At 39.6% G+C, this 19,778-nt stretch overlaps 1 protein-coding gene and 1 pseudogene across 2 annotated transcripts in view; one reads left to right on the top strand and one right to left on the bottom strand.

Annotated features, from left to right (window-relative positions):
• Positions 1-19,778, bottom strand: part of SGCG (sarcoglycan gamma) — a 168,139-nt gene that overhangs the window by 78,019 nt on the left and 70,342 nt on the right. For both annotated transcript variants that reach the window (XM_059684450.1, XM_059684449.1), the window contains 2 exons: positions 17,303-17,390; positions 4,395-4,514 (listed from right to left, as the gene is read on the bottom strand). In XM_059684450.1, the coding sequence (XP_059540433.1) occupies positions 4,395-4,514; positions 17,303-17,390 (208 nt within the window). The remainder of the gene's footprint in view (positions 1-4,394; positions 4,515-17,302; positions 17,391-19,778) is intronic.
• Positions 15,756-16,189, top strand: LOC132225893 (small ribosomal subunit protein bS21m-like; annotated as a pseudogene).

Genomic DNA, 19,778 nt, shown 5'->3' with positions numbered 1-19,778 from the left:
TGTGCACTGCTGGTGGGAATGCAGACTGGTGCAGCCACTATGGAAGACAGTATGGAGCTTCCTCAAAAAACTAAAAATGGAACTCCCATTTGACCCTGTGATCCCACTTCTAGGAATATATCCCAAGAAACCAGAAACACCAATCAGAAAGGATATATGCACCCATATGTTCATAGCAGCACAATTCACCATAGCTAAGATCTGGAAACAGCCTAAGTGCCCATCAGTAGATGAATGGATTAGAAAACTGTGGTACATCTACACGATGGAATACTATGCTGCTGTAAAAAGGAAGGAACTCTTACCATTTGCAACGGCATGGATGGAACTGGAGAGCATTATGCTAAGTGAAATAAGCCAGTCAATGAAGGAAAAATACCACATGATCTCACTCATTCATGGATAATAGAGACCATTATAAACTTTTGAACAAAAATAGATACAGAGGCAGAGCTGCCTCAAACAGACTGTCAAACTGCAGCGGGAAGGCCGGGGAGGGTAGGGGGGCAGAAAGCGGGGGTAAGAGATCAACTGAAGGACATATATGCATGCATATAAGCATAACCAATGGACATAAGACACTGGGGGGTAGGGGAGGCCAGGGGATTGTCAAGGGTGGGGGAAAAAAGGAGACATATGTAATACCCCTTGTAATACTTTAAGCAATAAAACTAAATTAATTAATTAATTAATTAATTAATTAATGTGAGAAAACTATCAAAGCATATTAAGTAATTTGCCTGCGGTCATACAGCTAGTAATTGTTCAGATGGGACTAGACAGCGGTTCTCAACCTGTGCGTCGTGACCCCTTTGGCGGTTGAATGACCCTTTCACAGGGGTCGCCTAAGACCATCATGCATATCAGATATTTACATTATGATTCATAACAGTAGCAACATTACAGTTATGAAGTAGCAATGAAAATCATTTTATGGTTGGATCACAACATGAGGAACTGTATTTAAAGGGCCAGAAGGTTGAGAACCACTGGACTAGAAGCTCGATCTTCAAAGCCAATATTCTCTGTACTGTGCAGGAGTGATTTCTGATAACCAAGACACTTGGGAAACCTGGCTTTTTTTTTTTTTTTAACTAGGTAATACTCAATTTCCTTTCATTAGATTTCTTAGTGTCTTTTATTTTAGTAAGAAAAAGACCCTACTGCCTTGTAGTATGCTGCAACATAGGTTATGTTTTATAGTTTGTTTTGTTAGGAATTATATATGACACAAAACTTCATGTTAGAGTTGAGTGTATTTCTTTTTCTTTTTTTGAGTCAGGGAACATTATTTCTTATTTTCATTTATGAGTATTGGTAACAATATATGAGAGAATAAAATTGATATTGGTTTTCATAATAGTAGATAAAAGTATCAGGATGCCCTGAATGGATTGGTACCCTGTATGCCAAAAAAGTTTTGGGTTCAATTCCCTGTCAGGACACATACCTAGGTTACTGGTTTGATCCCCAGTCAGGGAGGATGCAGGAGGCAACCAATGCCTCTCTCTCCCTCTCTTCCTTCCTCTCTTTAAAAAAAATCAATAAACATATCCTTAGGTGAGTTCTGGGGTTCTTGTTCCGGCATCAAGAATGGTTCAGGAAATCTGGAGAAGGCTGTGCGTAGATTACATAGGAGTCCAGAGATGATACTTAATTTTGAAAGACATTTGGGGGTCAGAGGAGACTAGTTTAAAGGAAACTAAGATCTAAGTTCTCCTCACCTCAGGACCCCATCATTTTTATTAACACAAATTGTCTTGAGGCAAGGCAGAGATATACACTTCAAAGGGTCAGGGTTTCATATACAGAAGCATTGTCAGATTGGAAGAATCGCCTACGGCTGTTCAGGAGTTTCGCCAATAGGAGGCAATAACATGTAGATTAAGATGCCCTGAGCTGTCTGGCAGCCAACAATCATCCCTTTTCAGGTTTGGGGAAATGCCCTCAGCCATTCTCAGGTGGCTACATTTGTGACTCAACCTTGTTGAGTCCTCAAGTTCCATCAACCTTTTGATGAAACTCTTGCAATTATGACATGTTGGAATTGGCTTCCGGCAGGTGAGGATTAAAACAAAAAAAGTACTGGGATGAATTAAACTAGTGTCTGCCTTTGTATGTCTTCTAGTCTTTACAGAAGCTCAGCAAGTAAATTTAGAACATGTGAACAGTTTTAAAAATAAAATTTCTTCTTTTCAGTCCTAAAAATGAGTCATATCAAAACCCCATCTTATATTTATTTAAAATAAAGAAATGTTTTTTGTAAAAATACTAGAGGCCCGGTGCATGAAATTTGTTCATGGGGGAGGGGGATTGTCCCTCAGCCCAGCCTGCACCCTCTCCAATCTGGGACCCCTTGGACATCCCTCTCACAATCCGGGACTGCTGGCTCCCAATAGCTCACCTGCCTGCCTGCCTGATTGCCACAACCACTTCTGCCTGCCAGCCTGATCGCCCCCTAACCACTCCCCTGCTGACCCTATTGATGCCTAACTGCTCCCCTTCTGGCCAATCGCCCCCAACTGCCCTCCCCTGACAGCCCCAACTGCACTCTCCCGCTGGCCTGATCACCCACAACTGCCTTCCCCTGCCGCGGCCAGCCTCCTCTGTGCTGTGAAGAGCCGCGTGACCCCCTGGCCTCCACTGTGCACATGGCCATCTGTGGTGGCCATCTTGTGGCAGCCATCTTTGTGGTGGCCATCTTTGTGGTGGCCATCTTGTGGCAGACATCTTGTGATGACGTCGTGTGCGAGGGCACGAGGACCACCTAGGCCAGTGGTCGGCAAACTCGTTAGTCAACAGAGCCAAATATCAACAGCACAACAATTGAAATTTCTTTTGAGAGCCATATTTTTTAAACTTAAACTATATAGGTAGGTACACTGTTATTAACTTAATTAGGGTACTCCTAAGGCTTAGGAAGAGCCACACTAAATGGGCCAAAGAGCCGCATGTGGCTCGCGAGCCGCAGTTTGCTGACCACGGATGTAGGCTTCTATTAGTATAGATAAGGAACCCAAGTACCCCACATAATGGGAATAAAAGAGACTTGGAAGAAGGTTGTTTTGCAAAAGTCATGTTTAATATTGTGCAGATGATAGAGAAATTTATGATAAGCTTTTGGGTTACACCAGTGGAGAGAGATAAAGGGTAACAATGTGGTGGAAGGAAAGAGTGGGTAAAGATTTGTGAGGAGTATTTCATTCTTCTATGAGAATACCAAAGAATTTCCAAAGAAATGCCATGAAGAAAAGCCAACAAATTCAAATTACTATTTTCTTATTTGCCTGAAAGAGTAAATGTGCCCAAAGTATAATTTGCTTTTGCAGATGTGTACTCCATGGGATATTGTTTGTTTTTCTCAAGAGTTGCTACAGATGAATGGGTAAAGACGATGTGATGTAGAATACTATTCAGCCTTTAAAAAGAAGAAAATCTTGCCATTTGCAACAATATAGCTGGATCTTGAGGCCATTATGCTAAGTGAAATGTCGGACAGAGAAAGACAAATACATTATGATCTCACTTATACGTGGAATCTAAACAAGCAAACAAAAAACCTGAAAATGGCCCTAACCGGTTTGGCTCAGTGGATAGAGCATCAGCCTGTGGACTCAAGGGTCCCAGGTTTGATTCCTGTCAAGGACATGTACCTTGGTTGTGGGCACATCCCCAGTGGGGGGTGTGCCGGAGGCAGCTGATCGATGTTTCTCTCTCATCAATGTTTCTAACTCTCGATCCCTCTCCCTTCCTCTCTGTAAAAAAAATCAATAAAATATATTTTTTAAAAAAACCTGAATATGTAGATACAGAGAACAGATTGGTGGTTCTAAGAGAGAAGGGAGTGTGGGATGGGAAAATGGGTGAAGAAAATAAAAAGATACTAAATTCCAGCTATAAATTAAAGTCATGAGATGTAATCTATACCATAGTTCAGCCGTGGGCAAACTACGGCCCGTGGGCCAGATCCGGCCTGTTTGAAATGAATAAAACTAAAAAAAAAAACGACCGTACCCTTTTATGTAATGATGTTTACTTTGAATTTATATTAGTTCACACAAACACTCCATCCATGCTTTTGTTCCAGCCCTCTAGTCCAGTTTAAGAACCCATTGTGGCCCTCGAGTCAAAAAGTTTGCCCACCCCTGCCATACTTCTATAGTCAATGATACTGTATTGCATGTTTGAAAGTTGTTTTTTAGTAAATTTTAGAAGTTCTCATCATAAGAAAAAATTTATAAGTATGTGTGGTGATGAATATTAACTAAACTTTTTGTGGTGATCATTTCACATTATATACAAAGATGGAATCATTATGTTGCACACCTGAAACTAATTTAATTTACATGCCAATTATATCTCAATTAAAATAAAATAAAAAAGCTAGTACATACCAGTTACTCGAAGTCTGTCTGTACCAACCACAACTTTGCTTTCATCAACAGTAAACAGTGATTTGCCTTCTTTGGAACTGATCTGAAACTGTTGACTCTGGACTTCTACCATTTTGGGACCTGAAGGATTAATTGGAACAGTATTATAAAGAGTTTACTACATGCAGTGTCATGATCTCTATTTTTACACATTCCATCTCATCCAGCAATAGCAAATTACAAAATATTTAGAATTTTTTAACCAATAGTTTTTATTTTATTTTATGAGTTTTTAAGTTCTAAGCCTAAAGCTATTATATTGTTAAAATTAATTCCTGTCAAATCTGTGCTAATATTTATCAAATATATGTATTCATAAATTATTTAAAAGTTAATTTTTAGGTTTTTTGAAACCTGCCAAAAACAATTTAATTCTGCCATTCATATTATTTAAAATCTGCATTCTTTTGAGTATTAACTAAATAAGAATTTTATACTATGAAATGTGAGATTTATGAAAGACAATCTTATAAATGGCTCACTTTAATGGCGAAAATGACTCACACTCAGATTATCTTCTCTGCCCTTATCCCCAGAAGAGGTCCTCACTTCTTATTCCATGGTAAAAACAGACATCACCATGGAAGAACTCCCTCAAATTTCTGCCCTTACCAAACTCATTTTTGTCTTCTTCACTCCTTTCTTTTTATTTCAGTGACAAAGGCATCACTTTCTCCTCCAAGTTTAATTCCTTCACATGTGCTTTAGACCCATTGCCTTTCAGATCATTACTGTATTCAGCAAACATGTAACCAGTGCTATTATGGGCCAGGCACCTCATGGAGTGAATAAGATCCTATATTCATGGAGTGAATAAGATCCTATACTCATCATTTTATTGCATAATTTCACTTCGTACTTTCAATTTTTCTAACCCTGGCAGCATAATGGGTTAATCTTTCTAAAACACAGCTCTCATCATTTGCTTACAGAATTACAAGTGTTACCTAGTTCTTTTGCATGTTAGCTTTATATTATTATCTAGAAAAGTAAATTTATTGAGAAAATGAATACCTTATAGTTTTTGTGAATGTGTCCCTGTGTTCCTCATTAAAGTTGATAGATAACTGCTAGAAATTAAACAGAAGCTTTTTAATTAATATGTGAATCTATTTTGGACATGGTCACCAATGTATTCTTATGTTATTTTATTAATTTATACCTCAAAACCCTTCACTGATCCTTCATTTAAGAGTGTGTGTTTGGATAGAGAAACCAAGATGGCGGCATAGGTAAACACCTGAAATTGCTGCCTCGCACAACCACTTCAAAAATACAACTAAAAGACAAAACGGACATCATCCAGAACCACAGGAAGGCTGGCTGAGTGGAAATTATACAACTAGAAGGAAAGAGAAAAGCACACTGAGACTCAGAGGAGGTGAGGAAGTAAAGTGCAGAGGTACAGAAGCGCGCGGAAAGAGATGGCAACTGAGGATTCAGTTGTCTTTTTCAGTCGGGAGGGAGACACATGCTCCTGCTCTCAACTCCAGTTCCAGGCTAGTCTCTGGGGACCCAGACTCATATGGGGAGAAACTGGACTATCTGGAAGTGGGCGGAACTCGAGGGCAGCTTTCTCTCAGAGGTGCTTGCAGCAATTACCGCGGGACACGGAGACGCGGGGCCTCTTAGGGAAGGACTGAGGAGCAGCCATAGCTGTTTGCTCCACCCTGCTGATTCCCTGAGACCCCGCCCCACCCAAGCTGTGCCCAGACACTTTTGCATATGAATGACCTGGCCCTTTGCAATCTAAAATTACCTAACGAAATGCAGCTGGGTCAGAGAGACCCAGAACTTCCAAAAGAAGGCCCAAGGCCCTGCAGCAGCTTGCATTGCTTCACATCTGGGCCTCATCTGAGCACCTCCAAACCCAAAACAAAGAAGAGGAATCTGCAGATCTCTTCATAGCTCCTGCTGGGTAACCTCAGACAGAGGCTAAATTAGCAACTCCTTAGAGATCCAAGAGCCAGTGTACCCAGTGGTCAGAGTGGAACCATCCAGATTACAACTCCTCAGATCCATAAGGGACACAATAAGGGGGCAGACTCAGTGAGCACCAAAGCCCCACTGAAGCAAGTCTTGCCCCATAAGGGTGTCTCAAGCACAGAACTTCTCCCACCATAAACACAGCTGATTCTCACAGCCAATTGGCCTGGAGGTCAATTCCTCCCAGTGATACCAACTACAATCAAGACTTAACTACAACAAGCCTGGGCACACAGCCCACAAAGGGGTGCATAAAGAGTTTCCGCCTCAGGTAATTGGGGAGCCTGAGCTACTGGGCCCTATAGGATACCTACCACAGAAAGCCACTCTATCAACAGAGGGAAGTATAAAAAATGCAGAGACAAAGAAACAGGTCACAAATTACAGAAATGGAGGAAAGCAAACTACTGGATATAGAGTTCAAAACCACGGTTATAAGGTTTTTCAAGAACTTTCTAGAAACTGCCCATAAATTGAGTGAGACCTTCAATAAATCTAGTGAGACCCTCGAGGATATGAAAAAGGACCAAATAAAAATTAAGCATACACTGACTGAAATAAGGAATATTATACAGAGATCCAACAGCAGACAAGAGGATCCCAAGAATCAAGTCAAAGATTTGAAATATGAAGAATCAAAAAACACCCAACCAGAAAAAAAAAGAATCCAAAAATATGAAGATAGTGTAAGGAGCCTCTGGGATAACTTCAAGCGTACCAACATCCGAATTATGGGGGTGGCAGAAGAAGAGAGAGAGCAAGATACTGAAAACTATTTGAAGAAATAATGACAGAAATCTTCCCCTACCTGGTGAAAGAAATAGACTTACAGGTCCAGGAAGCGCAGAGAACCCCAAACAAAAGGAATCCAAAGAGGACCACACCAAGACACATCATAATTAAAATGCCAAGAGCAAAAGACAAAGAGATAATCTTAAAAGCAGCAAGAGAAAAAAAAAGTCAGTTACCTACAAGGGAATACCCATACGACTGTCAGCGGATTTCTCAACAGAAACGATGCAGGCCAGAAGGGAGTGGCAAGAAATATTCAAAGTGATGAATAGCAAGAACCTACAACCAAGATTGCTTTACCCAGCAAAGCTATCATTCAGAATTGAAGGTCAGATAAAGAGCTTCACAGATAAGGAAAAGCTAAAGGAGTTCATCACCACCAAACTAGTATTCTATGAAATGCTGAAAGGTATTCTTTAAGAAGAGGAGGTGGAAGAAAAAGGTAAAGATACAAATTATGAACAACAAATACACATCTATCAACAAGTGAATCTAAAAATGAAGTGAATACATAATCTGATGAACAGAATAAACTGGTGAATATAATAGAATCAGGGGCATAGAAAGGGAGTGGACTGACAATTCTTGGGGGGAAAGGAGTGTGGGGGGTGCAGGAAGAGACTGGACAAAAATCGTGCACCTATGGATGAGGACAGTGGGGAGGGTGGTGGTAAGGGCAGAGGGTGGGGTGGGAACCAGGTGGAGGGGAGCTATGGGGGTAAAAACGAAGAACAACTGTAATAATCTGAACAATAAAGATTTAATTTTTTTTAAAAAAATGATAAACATTTAAAAAAAAAAAAGAGTGTGTGTGTGTGTGTGTGTGTGTGTGTGTGTGTGTGTGTGTGTCCCTTATAAAGTGGATTCATTTTTTCCTCTTTTATCTTCTTTCTCTTAAGGAAGCCTGCCTTAATTTTTTTGATAGTTGCTTGTATTTTTTTTCTTTTGAGCTTTCACTCAGACTCAGTCACCCAGTGATTCAGTGTCATCATATACCTGGGTCACTGATATATCTTATGTATAAACACTGATTTTCATTAAGTGATGAATATACAGTTATCTTCAATATACAGTTATCTGAGTTTAAAATTAAGAAGAAAAAAATCTGAAATAATTTATCCGGTAAGAGTTCAAAGAGTTTTGCTTGCTGGAGGTTTACATAACAATTTTAGGAGGCTTTATTAAGTAAAAGGTGTTAAATTAATGACTTTTTTCTGTAATCATTGTTTTATATATATTGATGAAATCTTCAACAAATTAATTTAGTTGCCTAATTTTTCTTAGTAGCAAACCATATAAGCATTTGCTTAAATAAAAGAAAATGTAGTTTCTGTTCAACACAAATTTATTGTATTTTTTATGCTCAAGGTCCTGTGCTATAAAAATTGAGGATATATAAGTGAGTGAGATGTAGCTCACAGTTTATAAGTTCATAGTTTATAAAAGAAAAAAGCATATAAATTTAGTTCCAGGACAATTTGATAGATGCCACGATACTAGCATGGACAATGTTCAATGAGAACCTCAACAAGTAATTCATGGTCCACCCTGGGGGTCAGAAACAGAACGCTGGGGGAGATGATATCTGAGTGGACCTTGAGGAAACACTTTATGGTTCCCTACTGAGGGAGAAGGAGGCACTCCAGTAAAGGGTACTATTTAAATAAAGGTACAGTAGTGAATAAAGTTTCATTTTAATATTATAAAAATATAGACATTGAATGTTAAATTTAAATGTGTTTTCCACTTCAAAAAAATAGTTCTCCAAAGATAACAAGCCCAAAATAATAGGGATAGTAATCTCTTAAAATAATTAAGTTTATAATTGGTCTTTTAACTCTTATTAATAACTTACTAGTTTTTATAACTTAGCTGGACATGGATTATAACTGAGCAAGTAATCTTTTGTAGGAAAGGTCTTTAAGAAATAAAATTTAAATTCTATCTTGGTGATAAGTAAAACAGCTACCTGGTAAAATTAATTTTTAATGTAAGGAAGGAAATAAATAAAACATTCAGGAAATAAATAAAGGAAGGTTTTATGATCTGATGAATTTATGAAATTGTCTTAGGGTTTGTCTAGTGAAAATACAATCAAATTCTTCCTGTCATACAATATGCCTCATTAACAGCCCTCCCCAGTCCACTGTGATTGCTTGAATTTAAGATAACATCATTTCAAAACAAATATCAAATCTCACAAACCCATCTGAGTACAATTTGCATACTTCTGAGTGTGTCTCATGTTTTGGCTAACCAGAATGAGTTTCTGTTATTTTAAATCAAAAGAAAATTAACTGTAGTGACCAGAGCTGAATTTATAAGGTAAGATTCTATTATTGTTGCTTATGATTTGATATCTTTTAGCTCAATGGGGTCAAATATATGGTGATGGAAGATAATTTGACTTTGGGTGGTGGGCACATAATGCAACATGAAGATTATGTATATCGTAGAAATATACACTTGATACCTATATAAATTTATTAGCAAATATCACCCAAATAAATTTAATAAAAAGAAAAGAAAAAACATAGCTCAAAGATTTGAAATGCTAGCTATTAGTGCTTGCTTTTCAGTGCTTGATTTCTTTTGGAATTTAAGACTTTTAGTTTTGGCTATATTGATTGCCATTTTTTTTCAGTGGTTTAATGATAAATAACTATTCATTTAATTAAATGGGGTTAATTTGGCTAGGTCACATAAGTTACATTTTAATATCTGGATTGGCTAAATTTAACTTATTTTAGAAAATGTGAGGCTGGAATAACTTTGATTGCCAGAAGTCACCTACTGAAAATAATCTTGGATTTGGTGAACTGAGTTATAATCCTTAGCTCAGGGTTTTCAACATAAGAGGCTTTCCAACCAAATCTATAATAATAAAAGCGTAATAAGCTAATTAAACCAGATGTCATTCTGGACGTCCTTCAGGACAACCTTTCAGATGAAGCCGAACTGGTGGGGGCCGAGCCCCTTGTATGAATTTTGTGCATCGGGACGCTATTATTTAATAGAAATCACTAATTTTAGTGATCAGGCATGAAACTAAGGTTAAAAGTCAAGATTTGAGGCTAACAGGTTAAACCAAAGTAATTCCAATGGGAAACTTTTTTCCCCAGTAAATTCTTTGTTGTCAAAAATGGTAACTAGACAGAGCAGGGTAACAAAGAACCAGGTCTGGGCAGTGGACTTCCCCAAACCAGTTTTAAGTGCAATAGAGAAAATAAACCCTAGCTACAGGATAGAGAGGCTGTATAACCTCAGAGGCTAACCCAAAAACACTGCCACCCAGAGGCTGAGCCACAAACTGACTCTTAGGTAAATACAAATTAAGGCAGTCTGGGACACAAATACGGCCTGCGTTAAAATCAGGACTGTGGTTTACAACTTGGAGGAACAGTGTGTCGCAGGGAAATTTAACACTCTCCTGAATACCTGGCAGGACTAAGGCGGGCCAGACTGAAGAGTACAAGAACCAAAGGACCTTCACTACTGCAAATTTTTATTTATTTTTTTGTTCTTTTTTCACCTTTTAACTAAGAAGCCATTTTTTTTTTTTGCTTTTTCCATCACCTGATTTTACCCTTTAATTCCTACATTTTTATTTTTAACCAGTATTATTACTTTTACCATTTTTTAAAGTGTCATTTTATTTTCTCTTTATTTTATTTTGGGATTAGTGTTCTACATTCTATTTTCATCGATCCTTTAGCATCATTTTTCTCTACCTCAATTTTACCTCTCTCACAGCCAGCTGGCCTGGAGGTCAAATCCCCCTAGTATTAACTACAACAATCAAGGCTTAACTACAGGAGGACTGTGCACAAAGACCACTAGGGGGGTGCACCAAGAAAGCATAAAAAATGAGGAGACAAAGAAACAGGACAAAACTGTCAATGGAGGATATTCAGTTCAGAACCACACTTTTAAGGTCTCTCAAGAACTGTCTAGAAGCCGCTGATAAACTTAATGAGATCCTCAACAAATCTAATGAGACCCTCGATGTTATTATAAAGAACCAACTAGAAATTAAACATACACGGACTGAAATAATGAATATTATACAGACTCCCAACAGCAGACCAGAGGACCGCAAGAATCAAGGCAAAGATTTGAAATGCGAAGAAGCTAAAAACACCCAACCGGAAAAGCAAAATGAAAAAAGAATCCGAAAATACAAAGATAGCTTAAGGAGTCTCTGGGACAGCTTCAAGCGCACCAACATCCGAATTATAGGGGTGCCAGAAGAAGAGAGAGAGCAAGATATTGAAAACCTATTTGAAGAAATAATGACAGAAAACTTCCCTCACCTGGTGAAAGAAATAGACTTATAAGGCCAGGAAGCACGGAGAACCCCAAACAAAAGGAATCCAAAGAGGACCACACCAAGACACATCATAATTAAAATGCCAAGAGCAAAAGACAAAGAGAGACTCTTAAGAGCAGCAAGAGAAAGAAACTCAGTTACCTACAAAGGAGTACCCATACGACTGTCAGCTGATTTCTCAACAGAAACTTTGCAGGCCAGAAGGAAATGGCAAGAAATATTCAAAGTGATGAATACCAAGAACCTACAACCAAGATTACTTTATCCAGCAAAACTATCATTCAGAACTGAAGGTCATATAAAGAGCTTCACAGATAAGGAAAAGCTAAAGGAGTTCATCACCACCAAACCAGTATTATATGAAATGCTGAAAGGTATCCTTTAAGAAGAGGAAGAGGAAGAAAAAGGTAAAGATACAAATTATGAACAACAAACATGCATCTATCAACAAGTGAATCTAAGAATCAAGTGAATAAATAATCTGGTGATCATAATAGAATCAGGGACATAGAAAGGGAATGGACTGACTATTCTTGGGGGGGAAAGGGGTGTGGGAGATGCGGGAAGAGACTGGACAAAAATCGTGCACCTATGGATGAGGACAGTGGGTGGGGAGTGAGGGCGGATGGTGGGGCGGGAACTGGGAGGAGGGGAGTTATGGGGGGGGAGGAAGAGGAACAAATGTAATAATCTGAACAATAAAGATTCAATTAAGAAAAAAAATAAAATTAAAAAAAAATAGAAAAAAAATTTTACCTCTATGCTAAAACCCTCTTCCTCACTTTTCCCCTTTTGTTGTCCTGTTTCTCTTACCTTATTCCTGCTTTAGATTTTCCCTATTCCTTCTTTTTACTCCCTGTCAAAATTTCACCCTACTTATATATCCTATTTCTAATCCACTGCTCTAAATCCTTATATACCTCTATCTTATCTTTCTTCACTATCCAAAATTTTTTTTCTTTTATCTTTCTATTGTTTTGTTGTTGTTAGCTTGATTGTTGAGTATATTATTGGGTTTTTTTTAGGATTGGTGTGAAGTTGTTTTGCTTTTCTTTTTCTTTTTCTTTTTCTGCTGCCCCCCCCCCACCCTGGTTATTTTTGTGCTTCTGTTTTTCCTTGCTTCACTTGATATTATTGGTTGTTTGTAGTTTGCATTCATTTCCAGGGATCTGTTACTGGAATTTGTTGGGATTAGTGCCGGTTCTATAGGAGTTTTCTCCTCATATAAATAGTCTCTTCCCCTCTTCTACTTCATTCTCTCTTTTAACTCTTTTTTTCCCCCTTCTCTTTCCTAATTTCATTTTTGCACTCCTTTTTTTTTCTTTTTTCTTTATTTTTCTTTTCTTTTTTCTCTTTTCCCTTTTTCTCTTCTTTCTTCCTTATCCTCTAATTCTCTTAACTTGGGTGGTCACCTTTATTTGAGGTTATTAATACTGTGAATACATTTGTGTTCAGTGCCTGGTACGTTGTGCCTTATTGTGTTGTATTTTGTGACTTTAAGTCAACGCAGCAGATCCAAGCAACTGCAGGCTCCTGATCACCACACCCTCTGTCTGAGGAACAGCAGCTGTACGTGAAGCCTCTCCCAACCAGCCAGAAGAGCCACCACAGCTGTGAACAGCACCCACCAGAGGAGCTGCTGCCAACTGAGGAGCAGCTGCTACCACAACCACTCGAGGAGCAACCACAGCCCGAGGAGCCACTGCCACCCAGAGAGCAGCCACTGAATGACTCAACATCTAGATATGTCGATGAGATCAAACATGGGTAGACAAAGAAACCCCCAAAGGAAAGAAAAGGAGGACTCACCAGAAAAGCAGCAAAGTGATACAGAGGCATGCAACATGACAGAAAAAGAATTCAGAATAAGGGTCCTTGAGGGCATAAACTGGATGGAGGAAAAAATCAACAACTTATGCAAGAAGCAAGAAGAAACAGATGAAAAAATCAATAACTTATGTAAGAACCAAGAAGAAATGAAGAGCGATATAGCTGCAATAAAAACACCATTGAAAGTATCAACAGTAGACTAGGAGAAGCAGAGGGCCAAATTAGTGAATTAGAAGACAAGAAAGCAAAACACACCCAAACTGAACTGAAATTGAAGAAAAAAATTAAAAGACAGGAGGAGAGCCTAAGGGAGCTTTGGAACAACATGAAATGAAACAACATACGAATAATAGTGGTGCCAGAACAACAGAAAGAGGACAAGAATTAGAAAACCTATTTGAAGAAATAATATCAGAAAACTTCCCTGAGGTGGGGAAGAAAAAAGTCACACAAGCACAGAGAGTCCCAGACAAGGTGAACCCGAAAAGACCCACACCAAGACACATCATAATTACCATGGCAAATGTTCAGGACAAAGAGAGAATCTTACAGGCTGCAAGAGAGAGACGGAAAGTTACATACAAGGGATCTCCCATTAGATTATCAAATGATTTCTCAACGGAAACACGTCAGGCCAGAAAAGAATGGACAGAAATTTACAAAGTGATGCAAAGCAAAGGACTGAATCCAAGAATACTCTACCCAGCAAGGCTATCATTCAAACTTGAAGGGGAAATAAGAAGCTTCACAGACAAAAAAAGGCTAAGGGAGTTTATCACCACCAAGCCAGCAATGCAAGAAATGCTAAAGGGACTGGTAAAAAAGAAGAAGAAAAAAACTCAGAAAGAAAACAGCGACACAAAAAAAGAAATGGCTACAAACAAGTACCTTTCAATAATAACTTTAAACGTTAATGGACTAAATGCTCCAACCAAAAGACATTGAGTGGCTGAATGGATAAAAAAACATGACCCATACATTTGCTGTCTACAAGAGACCCACCTCAGAAGAAGGGACTCACACAGACTGAAAGTGAAGGGATGGAAAAATATCTTTCAGGCAAATGGAATTGAAAAGAAAGCTGGGGTAGCAATACTTATATCAGACAAAATAGACCTCAAAGTGAAGGCCATAACAAGAGATAAGGAAGGCCACTTCATAATACTAAAGGGATCAATACAATAAGAAGATATAACCCTGATAAACATAAATGCACCCAATGCAGGAGCACCCAAATACATAAAAAAAACTCCTGGAAGATATCAAAGGAGAGATCAACAACAATACAATCATAGTAGGGGACTTTAATACACCACTGACATCACTGGATAAATCCTCTAGACAAACAATCAGCAAAGAAACAGCAATCCTAAATGACTCACTAGGTCAGATGGACTTAATTGACATCTTCAGAACACTTCACCCCACAGCCACGGAATATACTTTCTACTCAAGTGCTCATAGAACACATTAAAAAATAGAGCATATTGGGTCACAAAGTCTCCCCAAGTTCAAGAAGATTGAAATCATACCAAGCATCTTCTCAGACCACGATGGCATAATATTAGAAATAAACTACACTAAAAACAACCCAAAATACTAAAAAAAAATGGTAACTATATTTGTAACAGCTATAACAGTTACAGGCATGCCATAATTTAAGGAAATTTGGTTAGAGAGAGGGAGGGCTCTTGGAAACATTCCTGGCTGAGAAAACAAGTCCTGGGGTCATTCCTGGTTTGACTTTTCTACTAACTAGCTGTTCCTTCTGGAGCAAATTAGCTTTTTTAGTGCTTTCAGTTTTGTTTTGTTTTTTTATTCATGAAATTGGTAACAGACTTCTATTATTTCTAATTCCCTTGGATGTTATATGAAAATCCACATTCAACCAAAAATTAAATGAGGAAACGAGGATTTGTTTTAAATCATTTTTAAGAATATAAAAGGAGTTATTTACTTTTGTAATTTCTAAAAAATAATAACACTTATATGTTATTAATTACTTGGCAGCATATAGAGACTGGTACATAGGCATTTGATAAATGTTTGTTGAAATAATGACAAAAATGGGCAAAATCCCACAAACATTTTAAAGCTAGTCATTTAAAGAATTTTAAGAAATGATTGTAAAGATAAATTATAATACTATATAATTAATCAAGAACATATCACTTGACTTAGACAAGTTTCAAGAACATGTATGCCCAATAAGCTCAAGTTTATCTCTAGATACACTGAGAATTTCACTGGACTTAGTGATCAAACAAACTTCTAAGCAAAAGAGAAATACAATTAATTTTGTGGAATAAGTTATAAAGATTAAAACAACATAAAATATGGAGTTCTTGTATTAGTATAATAAAATGGAACCATCAGGTTTACACATGGCTGTAGTTTCCAATGTAACATTATTCTGTTTTGTGAAAACAGCCATTTAAAAGAAGAAACACGTGTGCTTGTTTGTTTTTTTCCACTTCCTGTTGTGAGCAGGCTTTACGTCAACTGAGTCCCGAGAGCTTGGGGTCTTACAGATTGAGGACTTAATTCCAAGGTCATAGCAGGACATGTGAAGTTCATTGCCAGGACTGTGGTGGTATATGAAGGGAACATGGAAGGGGCATACAGAACCTTAAACAGAATCCTCAGCGTGGATGTGTTCATTGAGGACATCAATAGATGCAGGTACTATGAGAAGCTTTGCCACTGAAGGAAGAGGTAGAACTATGAAATTTGCTGGAGGATCTACAACATGGAAATTACTTGCAAGATCAACCTTTTGATGTGAGAGAATTGGAGGGATCCATGGAAGGGCTGCTGAGGCCTGCGGATAGTAGGCCCACTGTGAAAACCCCTATCCAGGTGTGTCTTCACTTCTTTTCTTTCTTCAACTCCATTTTCTCTTACAATTTCTTGCAATAAACTCAATCATACATATAAAAACATTAAAGAGAGAAAGAAAGAAAGAAAGAAAGAAAGAAAGAAAGAAAGAAAGAAAGAAAGAAAGAAAGAAAGAAAGAAAGAAGAAAAACACAAAATTAACCAACTTGTGTTGGCAGTATAACTTAAATCTATTTTCCCATAATCAAAAGGGCCATCTAATTTCTTAAATTTGGCAAACATATAGAGTGCTGATAGTAGAGAATGTATACATTTTTCTTTTACATGCTGGCTTACCCTTTTGTTATTTCTTTTATACATTTTTGTTTTGCCTGAATCCTTTTTCTTACCATGAAAGTTTTTATGTGACTTCACTCCCATGTGACCTTATTCTCTGGTCTTTTCTGGTTGGATAGATTTTCATAGCCTGCCCAAGGGCATTCAGTTGAAGATAAGTCGTGAATTTAGAATTAATGGAATTAAAGACTAAATTGGTTGGTGTTGAGAACTACAACTAATCAGATGATAAACTGGAGAGGTCCTGGAGGTCATATAAAGTTTGAACAGATGCAGCTGTAATACCCAAGGGAAAGAGGCAAATATACACTGGGAAGCAGGGGTACATGGCAGAGAGGGGGAGAGAGACATATAGGGAGGAGGTAGAGAGAGAGGGAGAGAATGAAGGAGAGAGAAAAAACAAATACTTTCGGGTCTCAGCCCCTGGTCTCTGCTTTTTGAAGCCAACTACTTTGGTTATTTTTCTTTTGTCTCTGTGAGATTCTTTTATATCCTGTAATAATCATTATGTTTCTTGTGGTACCTTGAATGCTCCTCTATTTCTTGGAATCAAAATAGCTTTAATTAAAATACTTCAGACGGTTGTCCCCTGATGCTACTTATTCTCTGTGGTCAGCACAACATGATATTTTTCTAAATTCATACATTGATTGTTCATAAATAACTTTGAATTCTTTAGAAGAAAAAAAACTCATTAATTTAGCACAATGTTCATGGACCACATATATGCAAAGCACTGTGATGAAGCCTCACTCACCCACTTTTAATCTTCCAGTGACCTCCCCTTCAGAGTTCTGTGCATTTACACTCACATTCTGAGTAGAATGTAGAAGCAGAGATGAGTCCTAGAAAGGGATTTAAGAAATTAGCCAACTGTATGTTATTTATAATGATTATATCTTTATATTTGTATATAAATTTAAGATTCATATAAAATAATTTCTCCATCATCACAGATTTATGTTTAGGACATGATATATTTTAAGAAGATAAATCAGAGAATGGTTAGCTTTTCTATAAGAAATACCATGTTACTTTTATTTTATTTATTTATTTTAAAAAATATTTTTATTGATATCAGTGAGGAAGGGAGAGGGCAAGAAAGATAGTAATGTCAATGATAAGAGAGAATCATTGATTGGCTGCCTCCTGCATGCCCCCTACTGGGGTTCAACCTTGCAACCGGGGCATGTGCCCTTGCCCAGAATCAAACCCGGGACCCTTCAGTCCACAGGCCAATGCTCTATCCACTGAGCCAAACTTGCTAGGGCAGTACCATGTTACTTTTAAAATGCAAAGGCTTCTCATAGTTGCAAAAGAACTTTTAAAATTTGTTGGATGACTATTTTTTTGAGCCCTTTGTTGGAAGATAAAGAAGCTTTATGCTCACATAAGTGCTTTATGGTTCACTCAGAGGAAACCAAATGTGTTCCAAAGTTGTGGGGGGAAATATGATTTTTCAGAAGTAAAGAATTATAGAAGTGCTTTGTAACTCTATTAAGGGCAGACATTCTCCAACTTGCTTTGTGAAAGCAGATGGATTTACCAGCATTTCATGTTTTATCCAATTATGTAACCTTAATACTTGTTGTTGCATTGTTATAAATAACTAAGGGCCTGGTGCACGAAATTCATGCATGGGCGGGGGGGCAGGGCTGGGGCGTCCCTCAGCCTGGCCTGCATCCTCTCCAATCTGGGATCCCTCTCACAATCCAGAACCACTAGTTCCTAAGTCAGTGATGGCGAACATTTTGAGTTTGGCGTGTCAGCATTTCGAAAAACCCTAACTTAACTCTGGTGCCGGGTCACATATAGAAATTTTTTGATATTTGCAACCATAGTAAAACAAAGATTTATATTTTTGATATTTATTTTATATATTTGAATGCCATTTAACAAAGAAAAATCAACCAAAAAAATGAGTTCATAGGTTCGCCATCACTGTCCTAAGTGCTCACCTGCCTGCCGGCCTGATGTCCCTAACTACTCTCCCCTCCTTGTCTGATCCCCCTAACTGCCCATCTGTTCTCCCCTCCTGGCCTGATCCCCCTAACTGCCTATCTGCTCTTCCCTCCGGGCCTAAACCCCCTAACTGCTCATCTGCTCTCCCTTCCTCTCCGCACCTTCAGACCCTAGCACAGGAGTGTTGAGAGCTCTCCTCCGAGGCCCTGCCCCCATCCTGACACCCCCCTCCAAGCCAGGCAGTGCGACGGGCCTGCACACGCCTCCGTCGGGGGGGCTGCCCCCATCCTGATGCCCCCCTCCAGGCTGGGTGGTGCAGTGGCCTGCGTGTGCCTCTGTCGGGGAGGCTGCCCCCAGCAGCAGCCTCAAGTCCCGGTGGTGCAAGTCCCCGCCCCCGTCCCTGCCCACCAGCTCCTGTGGGCATGCAGCCTGTTGAACGGTTGTGACTGGGACACCGTTAGGACCAATTACCATATTACCTCTTTATATATATACTAGAGGCCCAGTGCACAAAAATTTGTGCACTCGGGGGGGAGGCGGGGTCCCTCAGCCCGGCCTGTGCCCTCTCGCAGTCTGGGACCCCTCGGGAGATAACGACCTGCTGGCTTAGGCCTGCTCCCGGGTGGCAGAGGGCAGGCCCAATCCCTAGTTGCAGCCCCTGGTCAGGCTCAGAGCAGGGCCAATTGGGGAGTTGGGGCACTGCCCCATCATGCACAGAGCAGGGCAGATTGGGTGGTTGTGATGCCACCCTCAGTCACGCTCAGGGTAGGGCCGATTGGGGGGTTGGGGCACCGTCCCCTGTCACACTCAAGGCAGGGTCAATGGGGAGGTTGCAGCGCCACCCCCTGTCACGCACAGAGCAGGGCCAATCAGGGGGTTGGGGCGCTGCCCCCCGTAACACACAGAGCAGGGCCCATCAGGGGGTTGGAGCGCCACCACTCTCACACTCAGGGCAGGGCCGATGGGGAGGTTATGGCTCTACCCCATCACACACAGAGCAGGGCCCATGGGGGTGGTAGGGGTTGGGGAGCTCCCCTCTATCAGGCACAGAGCAGGGCTGCTCAGGGGGTTGGGGCCCCGCCCCCTGTCACACACAGAGCCGCAGGGCGATCAGGGGGTTTGGACACTGCCCCCTGTCACGCTGATCCCGGTGCCGGGAGGCATATTACCCTTTTACTATATAGGTTAGAGGCCTGGTGCATGGGTGGGGCTGGCTGGTTTGCCCTGAAGGGTGTCCTGGATCAGGGTGGGGGTCCCCACTGGGGTGCCTG

This window comes from Myotis daubentonii, chromosome 2, assembly GCF_963259705.1.
Source record: "Myotis daubentonii chromosome 2, mMyoDau2.1, whole genome shotgun sequence".
Classification (NCBI taxonomy): Eukaryota; Metazoa; Chordata; class Mammalia; order Chiroptera; family Vespertilionidae; genus Myotis; species Myotis daubentonii.
The sequence above is the reverse complement of the archived record's forward strand: the minus strand, read 5'-3'. Positions and strand labels throughout refer to the sequence as shown.